At 46.1% G+C, this 26,846-nt stretch overlaps 2 protein-coding genes across 3 annotated transcripts; one reads left to right on the forward strand and one right to left on the reverse strand.

The window, feature by feature from the left end:
- Window positions 1–1,939: 1,939 nt before the first annotated feature.
- On the forward strand, window positions 1,940–9,658 carry RPL10A (ribosomal protein L10a). Of its 2 annotated transcripts, XM_032959851.2 has the most exons (6): window positions 1,940–2,051; window positions 3,969–4,040; window positions 5,229–5,309; window positions 6,597–6,745; window positions 8,602–8,774; window positions 9,388–9,658. In XM_032959851.2, exons 1-6 carry the CDS (start codon window positions 2,047–2,049, stop codon window positions 9,556–9,558), a joined length of 651 nt encoding a protein of 216 aa, XP_032815742.1. In that variant the 5' UTR covers window positions 1,940–2,046; the 3' UTR covers window positions 9,559–9,658. The 2 variants fall into 2 exon arrangements, with proteins under 2 accessions (XP_032815742.1, XP_075925501.1); XM_076069386.1 differs by lacking the exons at window positions 1,940–2,051; window positions 3,969–4,040; window positions 5,229–5,309 and adding an exon at window positions 5,725–6,035.
- A 2,287-nt stretch (window positions 9,659–11,945) lies between these two features.
- PSMD13 (proteasome 26S subunit, non-ATPase 13) lies at window positions 11,946–24,978 on the reverse strand. The gene is made up of 13 exons (XM_032959852.2): window positions 24,769–24,978; window positions 23,175–23,253; window positions 21,963–21,997; window positions 21,782–21,837; window positions 20,078–20,121; window positions 19,373–19,459; window positions 18,655–18,826; window positions 18,243–18,322; window positions 17,238–17,363; window positions 16,647–16,709; window positions 13,878–13,958; window positions 13,405–13,521; window positions 11,946–12,179 (listed from the first exon to the last, which is right to left on the reverse strand). The coding sequence occupies exons 1-13, from the start codon at window positions 24,864–24,866 to the stop codon at window positions 12,084–12,086; spliced, it is 1,134 nt and encodes a 377-aa protein (XP_032815743.1). The 5' UTR covers window positions 24,867–24,978; the 3' UTR covers window positions 11,946–12,083.
- Window positions 24,979–26,846: the final 1,868 nt, after the last annotated feature.

Here is a 26,846-nt window from a genome sequence, read left to right on the forward strand (position 1 = left end):
CTATCACATCTGCCTCACTGAGGGTGACGTGTCTAACACGCCCCCCTCCGTGAGGACACGCCCCGCTCCGTGAGGCCACGCCCCGCTCGGTGTGTGAATCTGGCTCTGACACTAGCCAGTGCCTCCCCAGCCATTGACCTCGCCGCACGTCACTGAAAGGAGGTCATATTCTTAATAAAATTTATTTTATTGTTTCCCTTCAACGTGACTTTACCGAAAGAGCTAAGAATATGAATTACTGCAGTCACGAAAGCTTTAAATCAAAATGAAAGGAGGTCGTTGGTGCCATCTCGACCCTGGCGCCTGCTGCTGTATATTTGGAGTTTGCATGTCTCTCTCCCTGTGGTCGCGTGGATTTTATTTTTTTATCAGGGTCCTTCGGGGTTTCCCCCCTCCACAAATAGAAGCATGCATTGAGGTGATTTTGCTGCTGTAAATGTCTAAATGGTGGGCCACTTTGTTGAGGTATCATTTGCGGCCAGGTCGCTTCTGAAAAATAAGTTAATAGCTCAGTGGGCTTTGCCTGTTATGATGGGGATGTTTTAGTTTTGTGTTTGGGTGATTTACCTTTATTGTTATTTATTATTGTACTTTGCACTATCATGGTTTGTATTGTTTGTTGTAACGTTCTTACCCGCCCCGACTGGACGTCGGTGAAAGAGAGCTTCAGATTCCTCCTGCAGTCTACATAAACATTCTGATTCTGAACTGCCGCAACTGACAGCCTCGTGGCTGTTCGCTGATCATCATACCCCGCGTCACGGGCACGAGCTGTAAGGGGCCATCCATTGAGTAGGTCCGCAAACATCTGTCAAGACTTCACCCCCCCCCCCAACCTGGGTACGTACGCTTGACGCTCACCCACCCCCACCCCCCCGAATACTATAGAACGGCCGATATTTAATCAACGCAGAAACTATCAAAGATTAATCATATTAACGTGTTTAGGCAAACAGTCCACCGTCGGACTAACTAATTTGAAGGCCAATGTAGACAAATTGTTATCGAGGCTTCACCCCCCCCACCCCCGTTTCCTATGCGTGTATTGTCAGTAGACCCCCCATACACAAGCGTGCGCATTTGGGTTAACCCCCTCCCCCATGCGTACATACTAAATGGATGACCCCGAAGGACGAGGGAGAGGGTGGCTCTGTCCACCCAGTGGTTGTCGTTGGTATTCACATTCAGAATAATGTAATGATATTATTTCTACCGAGTCGGGAAGTCTCATCCCCATACCTGTCAACCCCTTATCGGTGCCTACCTTGTTACAGGCCAATCCAGACCTTATTGGTCACCCCGTGCCACCTTTTAAATCTCAACGTTCATCCTACAAAGTCACCATCACAAGGGAGATACACGAATAGACAATTATTGCATCTGCCCCGAATTGAAACGGGTGTACGCTGCATGGACCTGAAAACTCCAATTTCCCTGTACAAGAATACGGAGTACACCGTGTGGGTTGACAACAAGTTCCCTGCTGTGGTGCCACATCCCATTTATCATATACCGTGGCCCCTCAATTACCTTTCTACACGAGGCAATATGTTCATGATTGTGTTTCGCTACAATTGTACCTGCGCATCACTGCCAACCTCTGGTCCGCGCCAGTGGGGAAAGAGCACTCGGCCAACTCGCCCTGCTTACATTTCCTCTACGTTGCACTGTGAAAAGAGCTTCATAGCTCATCGGATTCCTCGAGTATGAATCACGATTCCTCATTCCGATATCGGCGTTCCTTGTCGTCATTGAGGTATGACGCATTGCCAAAAATGACGTCGGGTCGCGTTCGCTCTAAAAAAAAAAGTCAACGCAAAACCGCTCGTGACGTCACGTCGCGGCGAGCGGGTGTGGCTGCGTTGCGTGATGACGCAATCACGTCGGCCAGTAACGCCTTGACGTACGAACATCATTGCGTCATTTCCGTGCAGGGGGTTTCCTTCGCCCCCCCCCTTTCCCCTTTGGTCCCTCCCTCTCGTCTCCCTCTTCCGGTTCTACCCTCTCCCTTTCCTTCACGGCGACGGAGCGAGGCGGCGCGGCACCATGAGGTACGCGTCTCCAATCGCTCGCCATCCTCGCCTTACGCGGCTTCCGAGCCATCGTTTGCACCGCTTGTGTTTCACGCAAAGTCCCCGTGTAACAGTGGCCATCGTTAGTTTGGTAAATGTGGCTGTTTAACAAAAACAAATCGGACACTCGGTGTTACGCGGCCGGGGCCTCTCGTTAATTGTGGAGTACAGCGGCCATAGTTTCATGGTGGGCCCTAGGCCACACACCCAATAATCATGGTGGGCCCTAGGCCACACAGCAGTACACATAAACCCTTTCAATAAAGGGTTTTTTTAGGGTTAGATCGCGTACATATAAATGTGTCGTTAACCCACGACCCGACACGGCCAATTAGTAAGGTTTGTAACGTAAACTACATGTGTTACTAGTTCAGTGCACCGGTGTGTTGGAGAGTAAACCCACAACATTTTAAATTTGTCAATCCGCTACAGGATGCCTTTTCCCACGTTTTGTCGGGTCATGCGGGTACAGTGCTTTGACCCATACGTTAAATAGCTGTACCTGACGTACGTTTACATTCGACTTTGGCAGAATGGAGGGTTGGGTGGATGAAATCAAATAACTCGGGGCACCCATCCGAAATCTACTGGACATCCCTGAAAGAGAGCTTTGTAGCTCATCATATTCCTCCAATTTCATTATTCCTCATTCAATGCGGGTTTCGTGATCCCTGGAACCTCTCAGACGCGCGTCATTCGCCACGTTTGAGAATCGAACTCTGGTGACTGGGTTCACATGGCGTTGTGCTGCGGCAAGCACTACGCCACCCAAGGCTTGAATGGGGAGCTCCCTCTTGTTAGTGGGGGGTAGCGGGACGGGAGGTCATGTCAAGGCGCCGACTGGTGGAGTCGCTAGCTGCGCATTGCCGCTATGCGTAAGGCCAATTGTGAAAATGTTACGTTCTTGGTTATGCACAGGACGGACTTCCAGTTCGGATGGCCACGTCGGGGTGATGGGCCAAATTGAACCATCGAGCCCCTTAATAGAGCAGCGGGATTGATCATGATTAATGATTGTGCAACCTTATAGGTGTTACCACGGTGTAATTAATACGATATTAAATGTTGCTTTTATCATTCAAGTTCATATTTTGATGTGACAGGTTTGGAAGAATAAAACTTAACCGAGAAGTTTTACTGCAGTTCTAAGTGTAATTTAAAGCCTGCCACATGTCTAGTGGTTATAATTGGGCTAACTTTTTACAGCGGTGACCGATACACCAAGAAGTGATCCGATCTCGTGTTTCTCAAAGGTATCCGCAATCCAGAAAAGCTATGACCAACAACTATAAATACTTTACCACTACAGTACTTAGTTTGTAATCTACTGTATAGTTATTAACATTACATAAAGTACCAGCGCCATCTATTGGGAAGAAGTAATTATTTTCGAAATGCTTAACCGTAACGAAAGTTCCATGTTCTGATTTTGTCCTGGTATCCACAAAAAAATGTTGCGATCTACTCGTGGATTGCGCGCCGTGTATTGGCCACCACTGACTAATCAGGCAGAATATGAAGTATAACCACCGCGTATGCTGCAGGAGACGTTTTACAAAGCAGAAATGGAATGAAATACACAAACGGACTTATCCGTCTCCTTAAACAAGCCATCCGCGTGACGTCTTTTTGGTCATGGAAATTTCGGTTGCAATGATGTCGTGTCAACGAAGTGGCTTTATCATGTGGACATTTATAGCAGCCAAATACTCTAAACGCATGTTTCTAAATGTAGAGGGAATAACAGGTGTAGGGATCGAACCGACGACATTGTATACCAGGCGAGCTGGAGTTAACATCTCGCCACCGTGTGACGAGCTCGAGAGAATTTGACGTTGGTGTTAATAAGGGGCCTTGCATTAACGATTGTGCTTGTGGGCTTGCGTTGGTTTCCAGCAAGGTTTCTCGCGACACGCTGCACGAGGCTGTGCGGGAGCTCCTCCTGGGCTCCCAGAAGAACCGCAAAAGGTGCGTGGTCTGTGACACCCCCTTCCTTGTATGGAGCCCCAAAATTCCCAAAGTGTGCCCCTCTTTAAACTTGAGAGCTTGAGATGGGGCGGTCACACGGCCGTGCGTTTTGCACCCTGTTATTTAAAGGACCTTAGGCTCGTCGCACCCAAAACAAATACGGCATGTTCTCCGCTTCACAGAGGACGTTAAAGATCCTGTGATTTTAGAAAAATGGGCCCCTTTAATTGGCCACAAATTAGTTTGGATAAAACCGCATGGCAACATCAGCCTCTTCTGGCGGACTATACCCATATCTGAAACATCGCACCTTTGTAATAGCCTGCACTAAAGAAGTCGTGAATACAAATACGTACTATACGATGGATACCATAGGTACCAATGTACAAGTTTGTGACATGATCAGTACTGACTTTAATCCGTAGTGGCAGGGCCTGGTGGCGCACACTGAATTCAGCAATTGCATTATAGGATTTGGTGCATCGCAGATTTCATTGTGGATTCATAACGGCAGACTTTAGTGTTTTGCCCCGTGTAGCATTCATGAGATGTTCATGGATATAGCCCATCCGAATCTTGTACACTTTTTCAAACAAACCTGTCAATGAACTAGCACCTTGCATTCGAATATAAGCTCGATTTAATGCATTTGTAGCTTGAATTGTTGGCTAACTGATCGTTATATTGTTTGTATTAACTCTACCTATCACTGGGGATTAAAGGGTCCTTCTGTAATGTGTTTGGCATAACTTATTTTGCATGGTGTGGCGTAATAGTTGACGGTACATTTTTTTATTTAACCTCACAATAGTAATGTTAGTAGCAACTGGTGGCAGTGTTTATCATTAATAATTAATGGACTTAGTGGCAGTTCACAAGTACAAACCAAAAAACTCTCCAAACTCATTAAATACTCCCTTGTAGAAGTATTTACAAGTTTCATGCAAAAACAATATTTTGATTAAATTACGCCCTTGTTAAATGATCGTTTTTATATATCTATTAATGACGAGCAAGTGAATACTCGGGAAATAAGATTGGGTTTGCGTAAGTGAAGTTTCCCCCCTCGGGTTCATTGAGAGTGTGACGCGTTTTGACCCTGAATCATTTCACCGGAGTGCTGATGGAATTTGCCACGCGCAGAAACGAGTGCTTTGTTAATCGCGCTTGTCCTCTTGCCATCCGCAGGTTCCGAGAGACTGTGGAACTCCAGATCAGCCTGAAGAACTATGATCCACAGAAGGACAAGCGATTTTCCGGAACCGTCAGGTCGATGCTCTTTGCTTGGATTAGTTTGTGAACCTGACCTACTGCTCTCGGGGTTACACGCATTGCTACTGTTGGAATGACATTTGAAATCAATGCAGTCCCTGACTCACCCAATCCCATTGCAGAACTAGCATTCATACTAATACACTACTTGGCATATACACGCTATATTTTTTATATCTCCATATAAGATAAAGGTGACAATTAGAATGTTCGCATACATCTCTTGGAAAAGCATACATTTACATAGGGCGGTTGTGTTGCAGATTGTAACGACATCTCCCGTATGGCATTCAGTCAATTTGTTAAGACGATGTTGACAAGATAATTCAACTTGGAATCACTTGACTCTGAAGTCTATAAATATTGATTGGCTGCAATTGATTAAATTTAGAAGAAATGCTCAACATGTAGCCTAGCCCAAGGGACCAATGCTTGAAACTTGCTCTTTTCACAAAGGAACCATACAAGGGACATGCACACCGCACAGTTGTGTACATCACACAGCATTGAATGCATACAAGTCAGGGACTGCTCTACATAGAAACCCCGGAGTAGTAGTGCACAGGTAGTCCGACCCCGTCCGGGCGGACGGACCTGCACCCTGGGTCTTAAAATAACAGGGGAGGTGGGAGAGGCCCTCGGGCTGATCCTGCCGACAGGTAAGCTCAGCTGGTGGATGCGACTGCCATCACAGGTGCAGACGAAGCCAGCTGCGCTGATCTGGTAAGATGCCTTTGATTAGATCCCTTGAAGGTGTTTTTTTCTAGGCATCTGCGAGTGTTTCTGTGCTGTAAGACTGATTGTTGTTTGAATGTGCAAACTCGAAAAGATGAATACCTCTTTGCAGATAACCTCATTGGGGTTGTCTCTATCCCAGAGTGCCCCCCGACACATGAAAGTGGCAGCTCAAGAGCTTTGTTGCACTTGATGATGTCACTGCCATTTTTATGTCAATGGAGTGGCGTCCGAGCACTGCGGGAGTGCCTGTGATTTTAAAAGTCCCAATCAAACCTCGGGTAGGTGGGATGGGAATTAAGTCATGCAGTGTGGAATATCTCATGGCTATGTAAAATCTCAAGTGGCATACGTGCAATAGAAGATCATTATTTACAGAATCCGATGCATGTATTGAGAACATAATTTTAGCCTCTGGCTCAATACGTATTTACAAAAACCCATTATGTCCCTCTGCAAGTGGTGTGGCGAAAGTGCTTGCTGGCTTGGTCACGGTTTGTCCCTGGCACCCGCGTGCGAGCTGACAGTCTGTTTTTGATCCTGTTGCAGGCTGAAGAATACTCCCCGCCCCAAGTTCTCCGTGTGCCTCCTGGGAGACCAGCAGCACTGTGATGAGGCCGAGGCAGCCAACATCCCCCACATGGACATCGAGGCTCTTAAAAAGCTCAACAAAAACAAGAAGCTTGTGAAGAAGCTAGGTACACCTCGTTCTGATGTGGTTCTGTACGGTGTTCCCTCGTTTATTCACGAGGGATACGTTCTGGAGATGCTCGTAAAAAGCAACTTTCGCAGATAATTTGGCCTACATCTGCAGATGCTTTAACGCTTCGAGAAGTTATCTCTATTTCTCTCATCACTTTATCGCATCACATTCTCTCTCGTCACTTTATCATCACTTTATCTCACTCTGGATGCTGTCATGTAGAATTCCAAATGTGATCTGCAGATAGCCGGAGTCACGGATAGCAATTATTGTGAATAACGAGGGAATATGCTGTACCCAAACACACGGACATACTGGAATGGCTTTCCACGGTGGTTAGGTTACAAATAGGAAATAATTGTGCTATTTGGCAGTTAGGAAGGCATAAACCACATTGGTTTGAACTCTCAATATTGAGCTTTGTATTTTGTTTTGACCACCCTCCAAGTTGCGCTTTCGTGATAATCCGCAACTCGCAAAGCAGTGCATCGGCCCTGTTTGACAACCTCTTGCGGAAAGTGATGTCTATAACTACTACAGACAGCATAAGCTCTGTTATCTCCGGCATCCATGGGGAATGGAGGGTGCCGGCTCATCGACTATGCCGGTTATCTAAGAGTTATACTTATGGTACACCAAGTTTTCCAGGCACTTAACGCTTGTAAAATAAACTAAGCCTACAATTTAACGACAGAGGTCCTCACCAGTTAGTTGTAGAGCATTCTGAGTGTTATAGAGAAGCATTGGGGCTATTTAGAGTACAGTATACAGTACTGAATGTACAGACTGCCGCAAGCGCCACCGCTCGGCAGTGTCCTGAAGCTCCCGTAAAAAACGGATCTATGATAAACGCACGGCAAGATGCCGAATGGCCCCGTTGGAATTTTACTGCATCCGTGAAGGAAGATTTATATTGCCGCCTATGACACACGCCGGTCAATAGACCATTCTGCATGGTCAAGTGTCGGATAAGAGCTTTTGCTGTATATACAAATACACAGAACCACTATGAGATCACTTCAAGCGACCTCTTATCCACACCAGGGGAAGCACTCTCCCACCTGCCCTGCTATAGATATTTGAATCATGGTCTGACCGAAGTTGTATTTTTATTTTTTTACTCTCAAAAGCTGAAATTCTGAATTAAATCAAAACTAATGAACGGCTGCTCATGCACATTCATTGGTGTCTGAGCTCAGAACGTTACCTTCTACACTTAAAGACCCGATTAATAATGTTTATGCGTGACACCTGGATTTGTCCCTGAGCCGCTACTTGCCATGGTTAACATCTCGCCACAGTGGGGTCATGTTAACTCTCATCTGGGTTCGATCCCGACCCAGACGCCTGCTGTATATTTGGAGTTTGTGTGTCTCCCCCCCCGTGGTCGTGTGGATTTTTCTCGGCGGTCCTCTGGTTTTTCCTTCCACATTTAGAAACATGCATTTAAGAGTTAGTTGGCTGCTGTCATTTTCCACACGATAAGTCACTTTGTTGAGCTATCATTTGTGGCCGGATCACTTCTGAAAAACAGCTATATATCTCAGTGGGCCTAAATATGGTAAAATAAAAATCGTTTCTAGTTTAAACCATTTAACTGCCTAGCCCTTGCGTTACTCCACAGTGCAGATCTTTGTGACTGCCATTGCATTTCCATGAACGTTGCTAAACAGAGAGATGAACCATGATGGGGGGGCGGAAAAGGAATCGCATTTGTTGAGCGCTGACCTATGGGCTAATGTGAAATTGAGATGCAACCAGGCCTGTGCCTGCCTCACGCGACGGCCATTGCTGTTGTACCCATCCCGATCGACGTCTCTCTACCCTCCTGCACCCTTTACATCGCCACAGCCAAAAAGTACGACGCCTTCCTCGCCTCCGAGTCGCTCATCAAGCAGATCCCTCGTATCTTGGGCCCTGGCTTGAACAAGGCTGGCAAGTTCCCTTCTCTGCTCACCCACAACGAAAACATGGCGAGCAAAGTCGACGAGGTGAAGTCGACCATCAAGTTCCAGATGAAGAAGGTACGTCGTCACGCTCGCACGCCGCAAGCCAAACAGCTCGTGTTTATCTTCCTGCTCGGGGCCAAATAGCTGAAGGTTTATTGTGCAATGGTACAAAACACACATTCTGGCCTGTCAAGGCTATAACACAGGAGGTGGGGAACCAATGGCCCACAACTTCATTTTGCATGGCCGAGTCACTGGACCTAACACTTCGAAACAGTCTGCAAACAATGCTTATCCGTCACTGCAATCACCTTGGCCGCACTAATTGGATACTGGACGCGAATATTTTTAAATTTCCACTTTCTAATTTTAGCGTGGACACTTCTGTCAAGTGATGATCAAGGTGTTTTCATGTGTTGGCCCACCAAAGTTATTTGTAAGCCAGCCATGTTCTTCCGTTGTTAAATAAATGGTTCCTCACCCCTATTGTGAATGACAAACTAAAGCCTAAAAGTGCGGTTCATATTCACGTCTGAATACAAGGGAAGATGGCTTGTTTAAAAAAGAAAAAATCCTTAAATTTTTGTTCGCTATACATGTAGTTTTCTACAGGGAGCTGGGAATATAAATGGTTGCGTCTGCGAATATTTACAATAGGAATACGATTTCCTTGTCTTGCTTCTTGCAGGTGCTTTGCTTGGCGGTTGCTGTTGGGCATGTAAAGATGACGGAAGACGAGCTGGTGTCTAACCTGCACCTTGCCATCAACTTCCTGGTGTCGCTGCTCAAGAAGAACTGGCAGAACGTGCGTGCGCTCTACCTCAAGAGCACCATGGGCAGACCACAGCGCCTCTATTAACCATCACACCTCCTCCTGTGCATGCGCATTCCTTTAAGTATCGTGTATGCCTGTGCTGGCTGTGGTGTTTGGTATAAAAATAAAGGTGAAATGATTTCCACGTGGCTTCACTTGAAACCTTGAGTCAGTATGCTGTATGAGCTCTGACACAATGCAACCAGAGTGAGGATATCAAGAGGATCACAGGAGACCCTGGCTGAAGTAATCACCAATATAGTATGTTTGGTTACGTGTGGTGTGAAAGTAGTTCAACATGCAATTATTTACTGACAAACCAGATAAGTTGGAAATGGTTCCCACCTCTTCCCACGTGTTTCGGGGGGTGGGTTCAGGTGTAATTTTTAAGGGAGCCAGAGTAATTGAAAAACAGTTAAAGTGTCAGTTGACATTCTATTTAGCCTTCCCAGTTCAATACAACTGCTTGTGCTGCTTGTGATGTCAACACTGCCTTTCAAAATAGAAAGGACCTTATCTCTTTGGCATCTTGAAGCTTTCCATTTGGTTATAGCGGGCATTCGATGCCCTGTTTATTGCTGGATGGAAGTTGCAGGCAAGTTAATGTGCCGCGTAAACCTGTTATACTGTTGATTTAAAGCTTTCGTGACTGCAGTGATTCATATTCTTGGGTCTTTCGGTAAAGTCACGTTGAAGGGACTTTACCGAAAGAACCAAGAATATGTTATACTGTATTCTTTGGGTCTTTCGATAAAGTCAGGTTCAAAGAAAATAAAACTGACGTTTCGATCGCAAAACAAGCGGTCATCAGGCTGAAAAAAAGAGGAAAGCTGCTGACGCAGACTGTTTTAAAGGTTTGAAATGGGTGTAGCCCAAGGGTCAAACGAAGTGGGCGGGGCTATTGATGTTAATGTGATACATTAGCATGTTAATGGCAGATAAGATAACCTCCACGAGTGTGCAGTGGCTGTGTTAATGTGAGAGAAATGAACAAGTAATGTAAGATCGCAGAGCTGCAACCACTTCGGCGCACGAGGTGGCTGAGAAATTTAACCTGTAAATGTGAAATCGGAGAGCAGCAAGTAACTAACATCAGAAGGTAGGATGGAGACATCAGCCAGTTTGGACTTAAACTGGTGAATGATTGCTCTGTACCCATCTTCTCGGTTGAAATTGTGTCTATAAATATGGATGGCTTCATGAATTTTACATTAACAGGTTCAACTTCTCAGCCACTTCGGGCACCGACGTGGCTGCAGCTCTTCGATCTTACATGCTAATTTCTCTCACATTAACATAGCCACCTCCGCACCGTCGTCATGGAGGTCGTCCACAGAGCTTACATTAACATGCTCATCTCTCACATTAACATCAAGAGCCCCGCCCACTTCATTTATGACCCTTGGGCTACACCAAATTCAAACCTTTAAAAGAGTCTGCGTCAGCAGCTTCTCTCTTTTCAGCCTGATGATGACCGCTTGTGTTGCGATCGAAAGGTCGTAGTCTTTGGTTATTTTCTTTGAACCCATCTACGTGACTTTACCGAAAGACCCAAAGAATATGAATTCCTGCAGTCATGAAAGCTTTAAGTTAAGAATTTTACGTTTTACTGTAGTTTCACTTTATATCGTGCTCATGAAAGCTGCCATCTCTAGAGCCTTGCTCTTAAAGCCCTAATTGTTGCAAAACATTTCCAACCTGAGCTGGAAAGCATTTAAACATGCACATACTGGCAATCCATCAAATAAAATAGTAATGCTATTGCAACGTTTAAGCTCAACGCGAACCCAATGAAATCAGAACTAATGGAGGCTCAACCGTATGAAATAACGTTTACTCGGTATCCATCGGTTGAAAAACAAGCCAAAAACGCAATTTGCACAGTGGCAATCCTTGTGTCATCGCACGCGAACATACAACTCCTCACCACACTTTCTCGAAGGGACTGACGTTGAAAAAAATGTGTTCGGCCGGTAAACTTCAATAGGGGGTCACGAGTTCTCCTACACGTTTGGCAATTGAGTTAGACCATCTGGTGCAGCTGGGGATTACGCAGCACATTCACGTACTCTTGTGAGGGGCGATGGAAACACTTGTGGGGTTACAACAGTAGGTCTTGCTGCATAAAGTGAATGGTCTGTAGCGCGTTATTTTGAGAAACACCAAATGTTATAGCTGCAGATGAATTTGACGTGTTTGCCGATAGTGGATACATCTGCTAAATGCATCAAGATTTAAGAAAAGATTAGGAATATAGGGGGAATCTTCTTACCAGACCCGGCTCCCAGTGCTTGTAGGGAAGAGCTAATTTGTGACGCGTGTGTTGTGGTTTGAACAACAAATTATGCACTTCAAGCTGACCCATGTAAGTAAAATATCAAAGCTTCGTGCAGGTTACTCGTGTCGCTTCGTCGGGTCACAGATCCCCCCGTCGCCCCTCGGTAACGCACGGGTGTGTGTGTGTGTGCGTGTGTGTGTGCGTGTGTGTGCGTGTGTGCGTGCGCGTCGACCGGGACGGGCCGTTGGGCGGCGACGGTCGTGTCGCGTTTCACGCGGGCGGTGGGGAAGCCTCAGGTGAGGATGTCGTGGGCCCGGTCCTCCACCAGTACAGCCATGTTCTTCACGTTGTCGCACCACGAGTCCAGCCTCTCCTTCATCCCCGCGATCTGTGCCGAGCAAGCGACAACGGCGCACCCCGCCCCGCCACCCCCGTCAGTACCCGTCGTGCTGGCCCGAGAGAGTGAAAATGGACGGCTGCGTGAACGCTGTTTTGTTTTCACGTTTGTCCCAATTGTGATATGGACATCGTGGAATGAGATTAATCAATTTACGTTTTAAGGCATAGCAGCGCAAAACCTCTCGTGTCAGAACGGCTCCGATAGATGGATAGTAACAGAGCTGCCTCGGAAATACCTTCGTCACCTCTGGTCTACGCGGTAGTGGGGCCAAATCTGAGCGCAGAACCAAATTTAACGTGGTGGTGTGTGTTTTTTGCGCAGTCATTGGTGACCAATCCGAGACCGTCTCGTTGCACTTGTGAAGCCAGTTTTAGTAATGGGTGGCTACTGAAATTTGGACCCAGGAGTCTCAGTGGTGTCATCTAATAACTTTCTCTGACATTTCAAGCGTGTTCCTGCTAAGTTTAGGAATGATGCTCATCCTCGGGGTGGGGGGGGGGTCAACCGTTGACTTTGCAGTCAACTTTTACTTTATGCACCCCCATAGGCAAAGTATACCGAGTTGGCCTCCAGCTTAGTTTTTAACTGCCATTTTATTAAAATTCCAGAGTCTGTAGCTCTGCTACAGAGCCACACGGCCTTTTCAGTCGTGTTCTGTGTTGTTGCAGGAATAGCCTAACAACACGGCATTACATATGGTGGCCCCATGACCAAATCGCCTAGAATGTGTCAGATCTGTGACGTGAAACAGGGAAGTACCCGGACGGTGAATGGAATACCGTCAGCAAAAAACGAGCATTTACAATGCATTGTGGGAAACGGACGCACAGTAACACCCATCGTTATATTTATTATATACTTTAGCAGGTAAGGCCCACTGAGCGATACACCACTTTTTCACAAGTGACCTGGCCACAAATGATAGCTCAAAGAAGTGACTTATGTGGAAAATTATAGCAGCCAAATACGTGCGTGCCCCCTACCGTCACCAACCAGCACTGACCAGCGTGATGACACTTGGTGAACTGGACATTTCTGAAAAAGAGCTATATAGCTCATCGGATTCGTCCAGTACAAATAAATATTCAGATTCTGGTGTAATAACCCCACCATGACCCACACAGCATGGGGGGAAGGGCCCTCATCCAGCAGAGGATTGGCAATAGGACTGCGCTCGTACAAGAACGTGCGTGTTGATCCCTAGAGCGGTCACCTGCTGCAGGTTGAGCACGCGCGGCTGCACCCAGTTCATGTGCACCTTCTTGTCCACTTCGTCAATGCTGCCCTTGGCCAGGCCGGCCGACAGGGCTTTCATCACCAGCAGCTCCACCTGGCACAGGGTGGCGGGCGACGGCGGAGGGGAGGAAGGCATTGGTGACATCGGTGTATGCGTGTAAGATAAAAAAAAAACTTTTAAATTTTACCAGGTAAAGCCCACTGAGCTATATAACTCTTTCAGAAGCAACCTGGCTATCACAAATGATAGCTCAAAGAAGTGGCTTATCATGTAGAAATTTATACAGGCGTTGGGATAGAACCCACGACCCCCTGTATGCCAGGCGAGGTAGTTAACATCTCGCCACCAGGGGCCGCCAGTGGCCCACGGGCCTTGCAATGAAGAACACCGAGCCAGAGCATCAATGGGAAAATGACGGACTTTACGTGGGCTGTGAGGATGCATTATACCTCGTTGACCGGGAGCTTCGCCTTGGTGGAGATTTCCTGGAACGTGAGCTGCCGGTTGTTTGCCGGCCGTGTGAACGTCATCTGGAAAACGAGACACGGGAATACAAGCAAGGCAACTCGCAAGGCAGCCAGCATGGTCCTCCCACTTCAAGTGAAAGTGGACCCACAAAAGGGCAATTTCCTTTTGTGAAAGTCCATAATGGTCCACGTTACATTAAATCTGCACGTTCCATGGCAGATCCACCCCCTCTGCCATCACCGATAGAAATTCTGAGAAAGCCGATGTACGATTACGGAAACACGACGAGGCTGCTTGACCACTGTGAACCGCCGTGAAGTCTGGAGGCACTGAAGAATTCGACTGCACATCAATCTAAGTCTTTTCCCGTTAAACGAATCTGCTATTCATCCAGCCGTACGTAAAAACTACATTTTCTCCACTACTGCAATGTAAAACAATGGGTCTACCTGCTCACTAGCGGCCACAACCCAGTCATGCAAATCCTACGAACCTATGACAAGCAGGAGCCTGTATAATAGGACGAATATTGACTTGTCACTCAATGTGTGCTGGTAATGGGCTGAGATTAGAATTTTGCAAATGCCTTGTATTCTTGGTTCTTTCGGTAAAGTCACGTAGAAGGGAAACAATAAAATATAACGTGACTTTACTGAAAGCACCAAGAACATGAATCCCTGCAGTCACGAAAGCTTTAAATCAAAATTTAAACGTGCCTTGAGCGAATTAACCGCTAATGCTGCTGCGTTGACAGTGGTGCACAAGCGCAGTTATGAAATAAACTCAACCCCGTTTGTTAATAACAGTGTGGCCTTTAAAAATATATATATAAGACTCAGGGAAGTACCCGGTGTTGCCCGGGCGAGAAATATATTTCTAAACTTATCTTAAAAACATTACATATACATACACATATACGAAGCTATCGTGAAAGCCCGGTGGCCCGTTTGTCCATTTCTCCACCAACAAAATTATAAGAGGCTTGCAGAAGTCCAAAAAGTTATATAAAGTGGGGGGTAAATAGTTGATATAAAAGATTCCCGAAAATTGTCGACCCCACCCTTAAAAAATATTTTTTACCCCCGCATAGGTTACAAACGTACACACCCTACATACAACTAAGTAGTATCTATTAACTCTGTAGATGTATCTACTGACTGTACAGTAGTATCTACTGACTGTATAGTAGTATTTACTGACTTTAGCAACTACTGACTGTAGTAGTATCTACTGGTCCTACAGTAGTATCTATCGAATCTATAGTAGTATCTGCTGACACTATAGTCCACTGACTATAGTAGTAACTACCAACTCGATAGCAGTATCTACTATCACTACAGCAGTGCATACTGACTTTGGTGGTATCTGCTTTAACTACAGCAGTGCATACCGACTGTGGATGGTACCTGGTTTCACTACAGCAGTGCATACTGACTGATGGTACCTGCTATGATTACAGCAGTGCATACAAACTGTGGTGGTACCTGCTATGATTACAGCAGTGCATACAAACTGTGGTGGTACCTGCTATGATTACAGCAGCGCATACAAACTGTGGTGGTACCTGCTATGATTACAGCAGTGCATACAAACTGTGGTGGTATCTGCAATGATTACAGCAGTGCATACTGACTGTGGTGGTACCTGCTATCACTACAGTAGTACATGCTGACTCTATAGCAGTATATATCGACTCTAGAGCACAAACTACTAACCTGACAAAGTGCCATCGTGAGGCCTAGTCCCGCGAAGAGCCCACGACCTCGCCTAGATTGCCCAGCCGGCCAAGGTGGCAACCTGGCAGGCTGGGGGCTGGGCCGCTACCCCCCCACCATCCCCCTGCCCGCTTTACAATAATAGTACGTAAGCGCTATAATATTCGTATCTACCGACCCGAGAGTACTAAGTGCACACATTGGGGTGGGGGGACATGACACTTTGAAGAATTTACCTCAGCGTTGTATTTGTTTAGCATTTTGAACGCGAATGAGAAATCCCCCCCCCCTCCACCGATGGCTCGCGTGCATTGCTAGGGGCAACCCCCGGGCAGCTTTAGCCCTCACGGAGCGGCGCGAGGAAATAATTAAATAATACGGGATAGCGCTAAATAGCTTATTTAACTACTTTAAAATTGACGGAATAGCGCTGGCTCACCATGGGGCTTACGGCGTGGTACCTGGCTACTTTTTTTTTAAACGTAAACCCCCACGGTTTGTGAGACAAATCCTTCGCAAGTGTGCATCCACACAGAGGCAGACAGACGGACACACACAGACAAAAAATTACTTTCATATGTAAGATAGGTGATGTTTGTGGCAATGGCCCTTCTTCCTAGCAAGTAACATGTCTGTTGAGGACTATTAACCATAGCGCTATCCAAAGGAATATTATGATCCTTAATAATAACAACAAATACATTGTGCTTATGTACCCAGGGAAGCTACGGAGTCTCCAGACTTTTCACAATGACCATACATCCCTGTGGGAGGAAATATTACTCAGAAAGCTGAGAGCAGAGGTACAGTATACCAATGGATTTTGATGCACCGTCCTCTGCCACGCACACCATGCAGCCTATAACAGACTGTTGTGCGTGGTCATCACCCATGCAAGCATTTATCTGGATTCGATCCAGGTTAGCATCTAAGATGGGACGAGATCGGGGCGCATTCCGAGGTGATTTGATTTACCGATACCACGCCCGTCAAAACGGGTTTTCGATTTGCCCCACCATTTGCCCCACCACTCACCTCCATGATGCAGAGCAGCTGTATCTTCTTCAGCAGCTTGGACTCGTTGGCAGCGAGGTCAGGCTGGGGGCAAACGCGGAAAACCACTTCGTTAGCCTCAAACTCATTTCTACGTACAAGGTTTTGCCACTCTCGCGCAATACGGTTTGTTTAAGAAGGTGCCTACCACAGTGCTGTTAAACGTTAGTTTACTATAGCTCCACCATGCAGGTGGGGGATAGAGAGAGATTGGTGACGTGAGCGGGTTGAGAGATGCATGGAGCGCCGTGGTAGTGAGATGTTAACTCCCTCGCCTCGTATAAAGGAGATCATGGGTTCGATCCCAAACCTGAGGCTTGTTGTATACTTGGAATTTGCGTCTCTTTCCCCATGGTCCTGTGGATTTTCCTCCAGGTCCTCCGGGTTTTTCCCTTCACATTTAGAAACATGCATTAAGAGTATTTGGCTGCTATAAATTACCACGTGATAATCCACTTTGTTGAGCTGTCATTTGTGGCCAGGTCACTTCTGAAAAAGAGCTACATAGCTCAGTGGGCCTTACCTGCTAAAATAAAAAAAATTGTTTAAGTAGAAAAGATTAAGATCCCGCACCTGTGTGCCCCACTTGGGCTTCAGTGCCTGGAACTCCTCCACGTTGCCGCTGTTGAAGGCGTACAGCGTGTCGATGAGCCACTGCTTGTCCGTCTTGCGTACCGACTCGAGCACCGGGTGCATGAGCTGTCGGAGAGGGGCGGCATTCAGGACGAGCCCCTGCTTCGTTGACGTGACATGACTCGTACGTTACAAGACCTCAACCTGGAGAACTGGTCGAACATCCCGAGCAAGCATGTGTACGTATGTTGAACTTCTTTCGCACAGTACAAAGCCCACCGCGCTAATCGGAGGTGCGAGCAGGATCCTCCGGATGAAAGAGACCCAAGACTCAGCGAGACATTCCTTGGTTAACAAAAGTCGTATAGGCAATGGGGTGGAGCTCATATGTCCACTTGGGGCCTTGTGCCCAGTGCCAGAAATTACAAATTTCTTTGATGGGGGAAATAACATCACTTGGGACAATCACAATGTGATAGGGCTGAGTCGACACCAAGAAGGATATCAACATACAAACTTAGAACCACAGGACACCCCACCGCTGGGTTTGGTAAGGTATTATGGGTGTCTTTTATACAGGTAACAAGCACTGGCAAGTTTGCCATCTTTGTTTTTTTAGGATAGCACTCTAAGTCTACACTCAAGCAACACAATGCCACATTAAAGTTTACTTGTGCCACTTGGTGAGAACTCCAGACATCAGGATGATGCTCATTTGCAAGAGTGACGTGGGTCACCAAAACGACAAAGGCAAAAAAAAAAAATTATATTGCCATTTTATTCTACACCTCCCATTACCATGGTTGGCTAAGTACGGTGAGAAAGGAGTCCAACGTACCTACATATATACATATCTCGGCCACCCTTATTTAGCAGTAGGTCGGGTGGTCTGGCAGCAACATGGAACATGTGGGATCCAAAGTCTACGTGAAAGGAGCTTTCCCTATTGAGGAAACAGTTACACACGTGCCTTGAGTAACGAATGGCTGAAGTGAGGAAGCTTACCAATTCCCCGAAATTGTACACTCCCTCCCCGAGAAGCCCGGCCAGGCCGAGAGTGAATGCCCTCTCCTGCTGCTCTGTCACTGCACACATCGCAACACGCAGGGCAAGACATGGGTGTTTGGTCTAATTACGCTGTAACACCTGGTTCACGGGGCAGGGTAAAACGGAGTCAAGCAATCCTGCTAGGCAGTGGTCATCACCATCGTCATTTGCAATCCTGGTTTGCGGACACCCGAGAGAGCACTCATGGGAAGAAGACACCCAAGAGGATGACTGTCATGGGGACGAAGCGATAAGATCGGCTCATGCTGCAGGCGCTGGGTGGATTGTTAAATCGTAAGACTCTGAGAGATGGTGACATCAGGTTGCCTTCATGCTAGGCCGCAACTGACTGGGCCGGTTGGGTTATTACCAAGAATGTCCTTGATGTCGATGCAACCCAGGTAGCGCAGGGCGTCCTTGTAGTAGGAGGCGTGGTCGCCCATCAGCTGGTAGTAGCGGCTTGACAGGTCGTAGAAGCGGCTGTGCACACTCGTCACGCCGGGCAGGCTGTCCAGGGTCTCCCCCACCTCCTCCACCAGTTTCTGAGGCAAAGATTCGCAAACAGACGCAGCACATTCACGTCACATGCACGAGTCGGGCTGACAACCTTACATTTTTTTTTAATGGAAAAATATGACCAACATGTGTTACAAACATACCTTTGGGACAGAGGCATTAAATCACATAACCTATGCAAAGGAGTTAAGGACGTTATATCTGGAATGTGTATTTATTATGCATTCACCAAGAAGAAACATAGATTCAGGTGGGTCCTGCAACTGATAAATGTTCGCCCAACTCTTAGTGTTTTCTATGTGGGTGGCAAGAAAAGAACTCGAGGAAAACCGAGCGGCCACCGCATAGACCGTTTGCCGTGCTGCCATTATCCTTGCACCTCACAGCCCGGCAGGCTGAGAGCCTCGCAGCGACAGAACGATCTTTTCACAATCCACCAGCCTCCACCTTTAGAACGCCGCTTCACAGGCGTGCACCGCAACGCCCATCTACGCCACCACATTCCGTTGAAAACGACAAATACGCCGCCCACCGACCTATCCCTTCTAACGTCAGGAGGCGGTTGCCAGCACCTTGGTGTCCTGCAGTTCGTTCTGCTGCATCTTGAGCACCCCGATGGACGTCTTGCATAGGATGACAGCCTCATCATTGCCTTTCACCTGCGCGCGACGACAAAGCACAGGAAGGGGGTGATGAGTCTACGAGAATTCTAACGGTCCGACATACGGTGCCTTTTCACTTAAACATATGATTCTGAAAACTGTGGCTGGAAATAAAATGCTAAAATTTCTAGGAGCCAGATCATTTAAATGAACGACTTGCACGACAACACAGGGAACCACCGATCAGCCGAGGCACTTTTGGAGCAAGTGCCGTTTGTAACAAACCATTAAGGTCAGCACAGCTTAACAAAGCATTTAACAAACACACATGAAGCAAATAACATAAAGAGATCACTACTAATACATTATAATTAAATCCACTATCAGTCTCTCCAATCATGAGATATTTCTACTGACTGTCACTTCTCTACACTTGTATATGTAGGGAATCTGGAACTGTAAACTCCGGGATTCACTATTTTGTCTCTCCAGCACTGAAGTTGACCTCGGAGAGACCCAGGCAAAGCTCAGAAACCAGTGGCTACCGACAGAGATTTGGATTTCCACGCACGCATAGTATAAATGAGCGCAAAGTGAAGATTCGCGCACGTGCATTGGCGATCACCCACTCCCATCTGATTAGGGAAATGTACCCATTTCCTAAGCGCATTTCACCTTTTCCTTTGTCTTTTCCAAAAACTGCAGAGCTTCGTTTGGATCTGAAAATAGGAAAATATATGCACATTAAGCATTTAACATAAACAAGATCACTAGTAATATATTCTAATGAAACTCACTATCAGTCTCCCCAATTATGAGATATTTATACTGCCTGTCACCTCTCAACATTTGTATATATAGGGGAATTTGGAACTGTAAACTCTAACAAAAAAACAATTCAATAATTAAACTTATGTGTTGCCAAGGAGCATTGTGGGTAAAAGCATATTGTGCTCCTCGGTTATAACGCTGGTTTCGGGGAGGCGCAGCGACTGGCGTTATAACCCCTGCCACGGTATCACCGAGGACGCTGGTTAATACTTAGTTATAGTAAGTTAGGGGTGACACGGTGGCGAGATGTTAACACCCTCGCTTGGTATGCAGGAGGTCATGCATTCGATCCCCACCCTGACGCCTGTATATTTAGAGTCTGCATTTCTCTCTCCTCGTGGTCGTGTGGATTTTTCTCCGGGTCCTCTGGTTTTACCCTACACATATAGATACATGCGTTTCAGAGTATTTGGCTGCTATAAATGTCCACATGATGAACTATATGTCAAAACATCCATCCACTGTCTCGTTCTTGTAGAACCTCATCTTCTTCCTTTCCAGTCCTGGAGTGTCGTCCAACTTACCTAAAAATGAACGTAGCCTTCCTTCTTCTGCTATCAATGCGCATATCATACCCTCTGTGATACCCTACTCATGTTTAACCCTTGCCCAATCTGATGATGTACGTGTAAATCATCAGACAATCTGAAAAATAAAATAATTTCACTTGTATGTCTCTGACGTACCGAGGCTCCCACAAGGCAAAGCGGGAGGGCGTGTAGCACAGTTTGGCGCCAGCTATCTGTGCGGTTGCATCGCTACGGTTCTCTGCGGTGAGTCCAATGTCTTTGAAAACAATGGCGCTACGCCTCTCTAAATAAAATTTACGTCGTGATTGTTTTGTTTTAGTATACTTTTATTGTATTTCTACATACGTGACTTTACCGAAAAAAAACAATGAGTAATTTTATGCAGTCACGAAAGTTTTAATAATTTATTAAAATTCACGGGACCCCCACCCTGCAACTTGCAGATGTCTAGGAACGGGAAAGGGTTAAATAGCGCTTTTGAAACCTCACTCTATACTCTTATACGAAGGTGTTATCAGCCAATTATTTAGTGTTGACATGTGGAAAGAAACCAGAGAACCTGGAGAAACCCCACACATGGAGATTTTTTTTTTACACACTTGCTGCACGTTCTTCTCCAGGCAAGCCTGGGTACGGCCCCTCCACACCCACAGGAAGGGAGTCTCACAACATTTGTGCGATCCACCAACCCTCGTCTCCGCAGTGCTGGATTACAGGCCATGTGGTATAGCCATCCACGACTGCCCGGAGCACACTTGTAATCCAGCACTGTGGAGAAGAGCAGGAAGGCTGCTGCCTCAGCTACATTGTATTTGTTTTATTAACTCCTCACAGGTGGTGCTTTGTGTGTTGAGGCACGAGTCATACTTTACGTAGCACTGACTAAGCACCACAATGAAGGGTCCCCTCAAAAGAGTCTACAGACTCGGTGAATCTTTTCTAATGTTTTCTGCGTAAATAGAAGAGCACAGAGTGTATGGTAAACACGTGGTTCTACGCGTGTGTGACCATGACTTACCAGTGATCTGCTTGATGATGTGCAGTATGATCTCCACCAGGGACAGTGGGTTTACTCTTTAGACAGCACAGAAAGTTTGCAAAAGGGAAAAAAATCAACATGAGAGTGCACACATTTTAATAGACGAATTATGACTTCATATTAATTGGCAATTATTTATGCACATTACGACAAGGCTTACCTGTGTTCAAAGTCACACAGAAAGTTTTCATACATCTGTATAAACAAAAAAAGAAGACAGCATGCATTTGTTTAGATATATACGAAAAGTGGGGCTCAGCCCAACCAGTTTTGCTGACAAACCATGGAAGGATTGTTCACACTGTAACAAAGGTAACATGAAGCACTTGTACAGAAGACTTAACAACTTACAAAAGACTTAACTGAACAAAGTTACCTGGACAGGTCATAGGAGACTGTGGCTGTCAGAACCAGAATCTTTATTTATACTGGAGGAACCCAATGAGCTATCAAGCTCTTTTTCATAAATGCCCAGTACGGGCAGGCCACAAAGTTACAACAAACAATACACAAATACAATAGGAGTGTAAAGTATAGGAAAGGTAAGCAAATCACCAAAACTAACTATTTTTATTTAACGAGGTAAAGCCCACTGCGCTATAAGCTTCTTTTCAGAAGCGACCTACACACAAATGATAGCTCAAGAAGTGGCTTATGATGGGGGAAAGAGTGCACAAGATGGTAGACATGTCACTTCAGACGTGGTGGGGCCACCCTCACGACATTGACACACACATAACCGTGAGTGACACACAGACCGAGGAGCAGCTAGCAATTGATCGGTTTTCTCCGACAGGAGCTGTGCACCATGGAGGACATTGCCAGGGCTACAGACTGGGCCACATCACCATCAGGCGCCCGACACTGGATAAACATGTTACTGGTGGTAAGACATGGCGAGATTAATAACAAAAATACATTACGTTTGTAACAAATCACATATCATGCTTATGAGTGACACGTAACAACCAGACTGACACTGCTGCGAACATCATGTTTGGTTTGTTGTTGTTGCTTATTCCCCTCCCCTTCCCTGTTTTTTTATGGACTAGATACAATGCTTCACAGATACACCCCCTTTTTCTGTATAGTTTTTACTGAGTCATTATTGTGGGTTCTATTTTATTTTTCATTTCTTGTGTGTACAAATTTGTTCACTCATTTGGCTTATATTTAACAATAATAAAATATATTAGACTGACATAAATTAAAGACCCTTGCAAGTTTCGTGAACCTTATAAATCAATATTAATCACCTATACTTGGCACCTTTTAAAGGAGCTATCTCATGGTTAAATCAGCATGGGTCTGAAATACGTTGATTAATTTGTAAGGGTACATGGACAAATCCGAAGTGGTGTGTCTTTCATACCTTGAGCAAGCCATCGCCTTCAGAAAAACTGGGATGCTGCACAAACGTGGTAATATGCAGTGTGAGTTGATGCCAGAGTCTAAATACACACAGCAAACAAAAAAGGGACATTTAATACTCAACAGCGTCAATATTGCAAAAAGGCACAGTAGGATGCCTCTCATTCAATGCAAATATCATCCACCAGAACTGTGAGTCTGCACTTTTTCAAATAATGCAAGACTAAAATAGGACTTCTCAATACCGGCAAATCGCCTGATGAAGCTGGCTGTAATCACCGGCGAAATGTCGTACTCGAATTGTAAATGTCGTGGGTTTACTCTCCACAATATACCGGTGTGCTATACTAGTCACGAATTGGCACGTCTTGTTTACGTGCAAACATCTTATTGACTGGCTGTCAGGTGGTGGTGGGTTAACGACACATTTATAGTATATTTGCGCGATCTAACTAAAAAAAAACCTTTATGGATGTCGGATATTTCATAGGCTACCCCCTGAAAAGCCTCCAATGGCTCACACAGCAAACCACGACACGAACCGTTTCTTGGGCCGTCTGGAACGCTCTTCAGATATTAGTAAGCCAACGGAGCTATGCACTTTTAATGAATCGTCTAGACTGAAAACTCACTTCTTTAGAACTGTTTTTTGGTGTTTAGTTTGCCGTCCTTTCTCCCGCACCTCCTATTAGCACGGTTGGCTACGTACGGTGCAAAAGAACAGTTAAACACGTAGCTTTTTGCGACCAAGGAGGGTTTTTTTGGGGGGTATATCGCGTAAATATAAAATGTGTCATTAAACCCGATGAAGCTAGTTGCAATTGCTGGCGAAACGTCGGACTCAAATTGTAAATGTTATGGATTTACGTTCCAACACACCGGTATTGCTGTACTAGTAAGGAATTGGCATGTTCTGTTTGCGTGGCAAACCCCTTACTAATTTGCAGTGGCGGCGGGTTTAATATTTTTACGGGATCTAACGCCCCCAAAAAAAACCTCTATCATGGTGCGAATGAACTTTATACAACCGATAAGACTCGCCACCACAATGACAGCGCCACGGCGAATGAGCAATACGACTGCAACAGCACAAGATGCCGAAACATAAAACACAGCGTGCCGACGGTGTATAGACACAGTAACGTTACAAGTTTTGACAGAATATAGATTCGACTGCTGGTCCATGTTGCTACGGGCTGTACAAGTACAGAGCGACACAGCAGATGCGGCACCTCAATTGTGACGCGTCATGGTTGGTTGGTTGTTGTTGGTTGTTGCTGTTTCAACCTCGCGTCTTGCAGGCCGATACAGGCGCGCCGGTGTTTGTAGAATAACACCGACAATGCCAGAGTGGCCTCCCATCGTTCATTCACTGCGTCTCTACCCGCCGAGTTTTAACTCAACTCAACTAGGCCTCCACCACGCAACGGGGCCCCGACATGCGACCCCGGCCTCGCCTGACCCTCCCATGCGGGACGCGCGCCTCGCGGTCCCGGGCCAAGGCAACCAGGCGAGGCCGAGGCTGAGGCCTAGGCGGCCGAGGTGACTCAGCGGCAAAGGAAAAAGCGCCCAGCGGGCGTGCGCGAAACGCTCACTTCTTGTTGTAGAGCTCCTCCAGCCTCTGCCACTCGGCCGCGAGCTCCGGGGCGCTCTTGCACTGCTGCTGCTTGAGGAAGGCGGTCACGTCCCTCATGGCTCCGCCGGTGTTGGGGAGGGGGTGGAATTTAAAGTGAAGTTAACGACGAGGAGGCGATAGAGGCGGCGGCGGAGGTAGGCGGGATGGAGGGCGTGACGTCACCCAGCGGTCAACACTGCGCGGTGACGTCAACCACCAATTCGTTTTGAGCGGTAAATTGACGTCACACCACCTCCCCCCTCCTCCACTCACCCCGTGACGTCGAAATAAAAAAAGTGACGCCATCGCCAAAGGCGTACGTCACAAAAGCGTGACGTCACACTCGCAGACACCTTCAACTTGTTAATCTGATCAGAATCAGAATATTAATCTATCCTGGAGGAATCCGATGAGCTATAAAGCTCTTTTTCACAGGCGGGTCAGAACGTTACAAGAATAAACGATGCAAACACACGATACAGGAGTGCAAAGTATTAGAAAGGTAAACAAACCATATATACAAATAAAACTAAACTATTTTTTTTATATTTTATCAGGTGAGGCCCCACTGAGTTATGTAGCTCTTTTTTCAGGAGCGACCTGGCCATCACGAATGACAGCCCAACGAAGTGGCTTGTCGTCGCGTGGACATTTATAGCAGCAGCCAAATAACTCTCAACGCGTGGTGATGTTCATTCTAAATGTATGTGGAGTGGGAAAATCGGGAGGGCCCGTAGAAAAATCCACGCGAGAGACATTCAAACTCCAAATACACAGGCGTCGGTCCAGATCGAGCCCACAACTATCTGTATACCAGGCGAGGTAGTCAACGTCTCCTAGCCACCGCGGCACCCCGGACAATGCCCCCCCCCCCCCCCCTCAACAAAGTGGATTACCACGTGGAAATGTATCGCAGGAAAACAATCTAAATAATCTAAACGCATGGCCAGATTACCTCCAGGCAGATGTCGCAAACAGCTGCTTTGACTTTCTGGTAAGCTTGCAGCGGAAATATTATTTTTCGCAATCATGAAAACATTTATAACATTTTACGAATTACAATTATCGCGCTATCGGTACCCGTAACTTCGGTTATGTATTCTGTATTTTCATAGTTTTTCGTTCGTTGCCGTATTTCAAATTTAATAAGGGTTTCAGCAGATATCCTACAATTCTCGATCCAAAAACCCACCATTCCCTGTAATTGGTTCTTCTTCTTCTTGATTCGTTCCCAACTGCCCCTAAGCTTTTTTATTTATTTAAAGCTTTCGTGACTGCAGGGATTCATATTCTTGGTTCCTTCGGTAAAGTCACGTAGAAGGGAAACAATAAAATAATACAAATATATATATTTTTTTGTGAAAACCACAGCAAATTTTCTTGCTGTGGTTTTCACACCTGATGATGATTGCTTGTGTTGCAGTCGAAACGTCGTGATAATTTTGTTTTATATTTTAATTATTTTATTGTTTCACTTCTACGTGACTTTACCGAAAAAAACAAGAATATGCCCCTAAGCTCTCAAGCTCCCGCCTTTTATACCATTTTCCACCGAGGGGCAAAAGTTCTGTGGGATCCCAGCACCACATCCCCCTCCCCTCTAGAGGGACCCCGGCTAGGGGTGTAAGTAATGGGAGTTAACCGGCGTTGGTGTGTGCGTGTTCCATTACCACCACCAAACATTAACACTGCATCGTCCTTGTGTTGTTCACCTTTTGGCGTTCTTTGGTCTACAGCACCGGTGAGACAAAGCCATAACAGAGGCTGCCTCTATGTGTAGCTCATGCAGACGTAATGCCTTGTCATAGCTATTTGGTGTTTGAACATCTTAACACCTCCTGTATGAATGCCAGAAAGAGTAACGCTTTTTCTTATATATTTTTTTTATCATCTTAAGACCGTACCAGATTTCTTGAGGATAAAAATAAAAGATAGCTTTTTACCATACTGTCAAAAAGAGTCCCATAGATATAGTTCAACGTCAACTGCTCAGAAAGCACGTTCTAATAAGCGCGTTCTTGCGTTGTGCAAAGTGTGCCTGAGTAGAACCAAGTTAGA

The sequence above is a fragment of the Petromyzon marinus genome, chromosome 24 (genome assembly GCF_048934315.1).
Source record: "Petromyzon marinus isolate PM22_M1 ecotype Great Lakes invasive population chromosome 24, UKy_Petmar_22M1.pri1.0, whole genome shotgun sequence".
Lineage (NCBI taxonomy): Eukaryota > Metazoa > Chordata > Hyperoartia > Petromyzontiformes > Petromyzontidae > Petromyzon > Petromyzon marinus.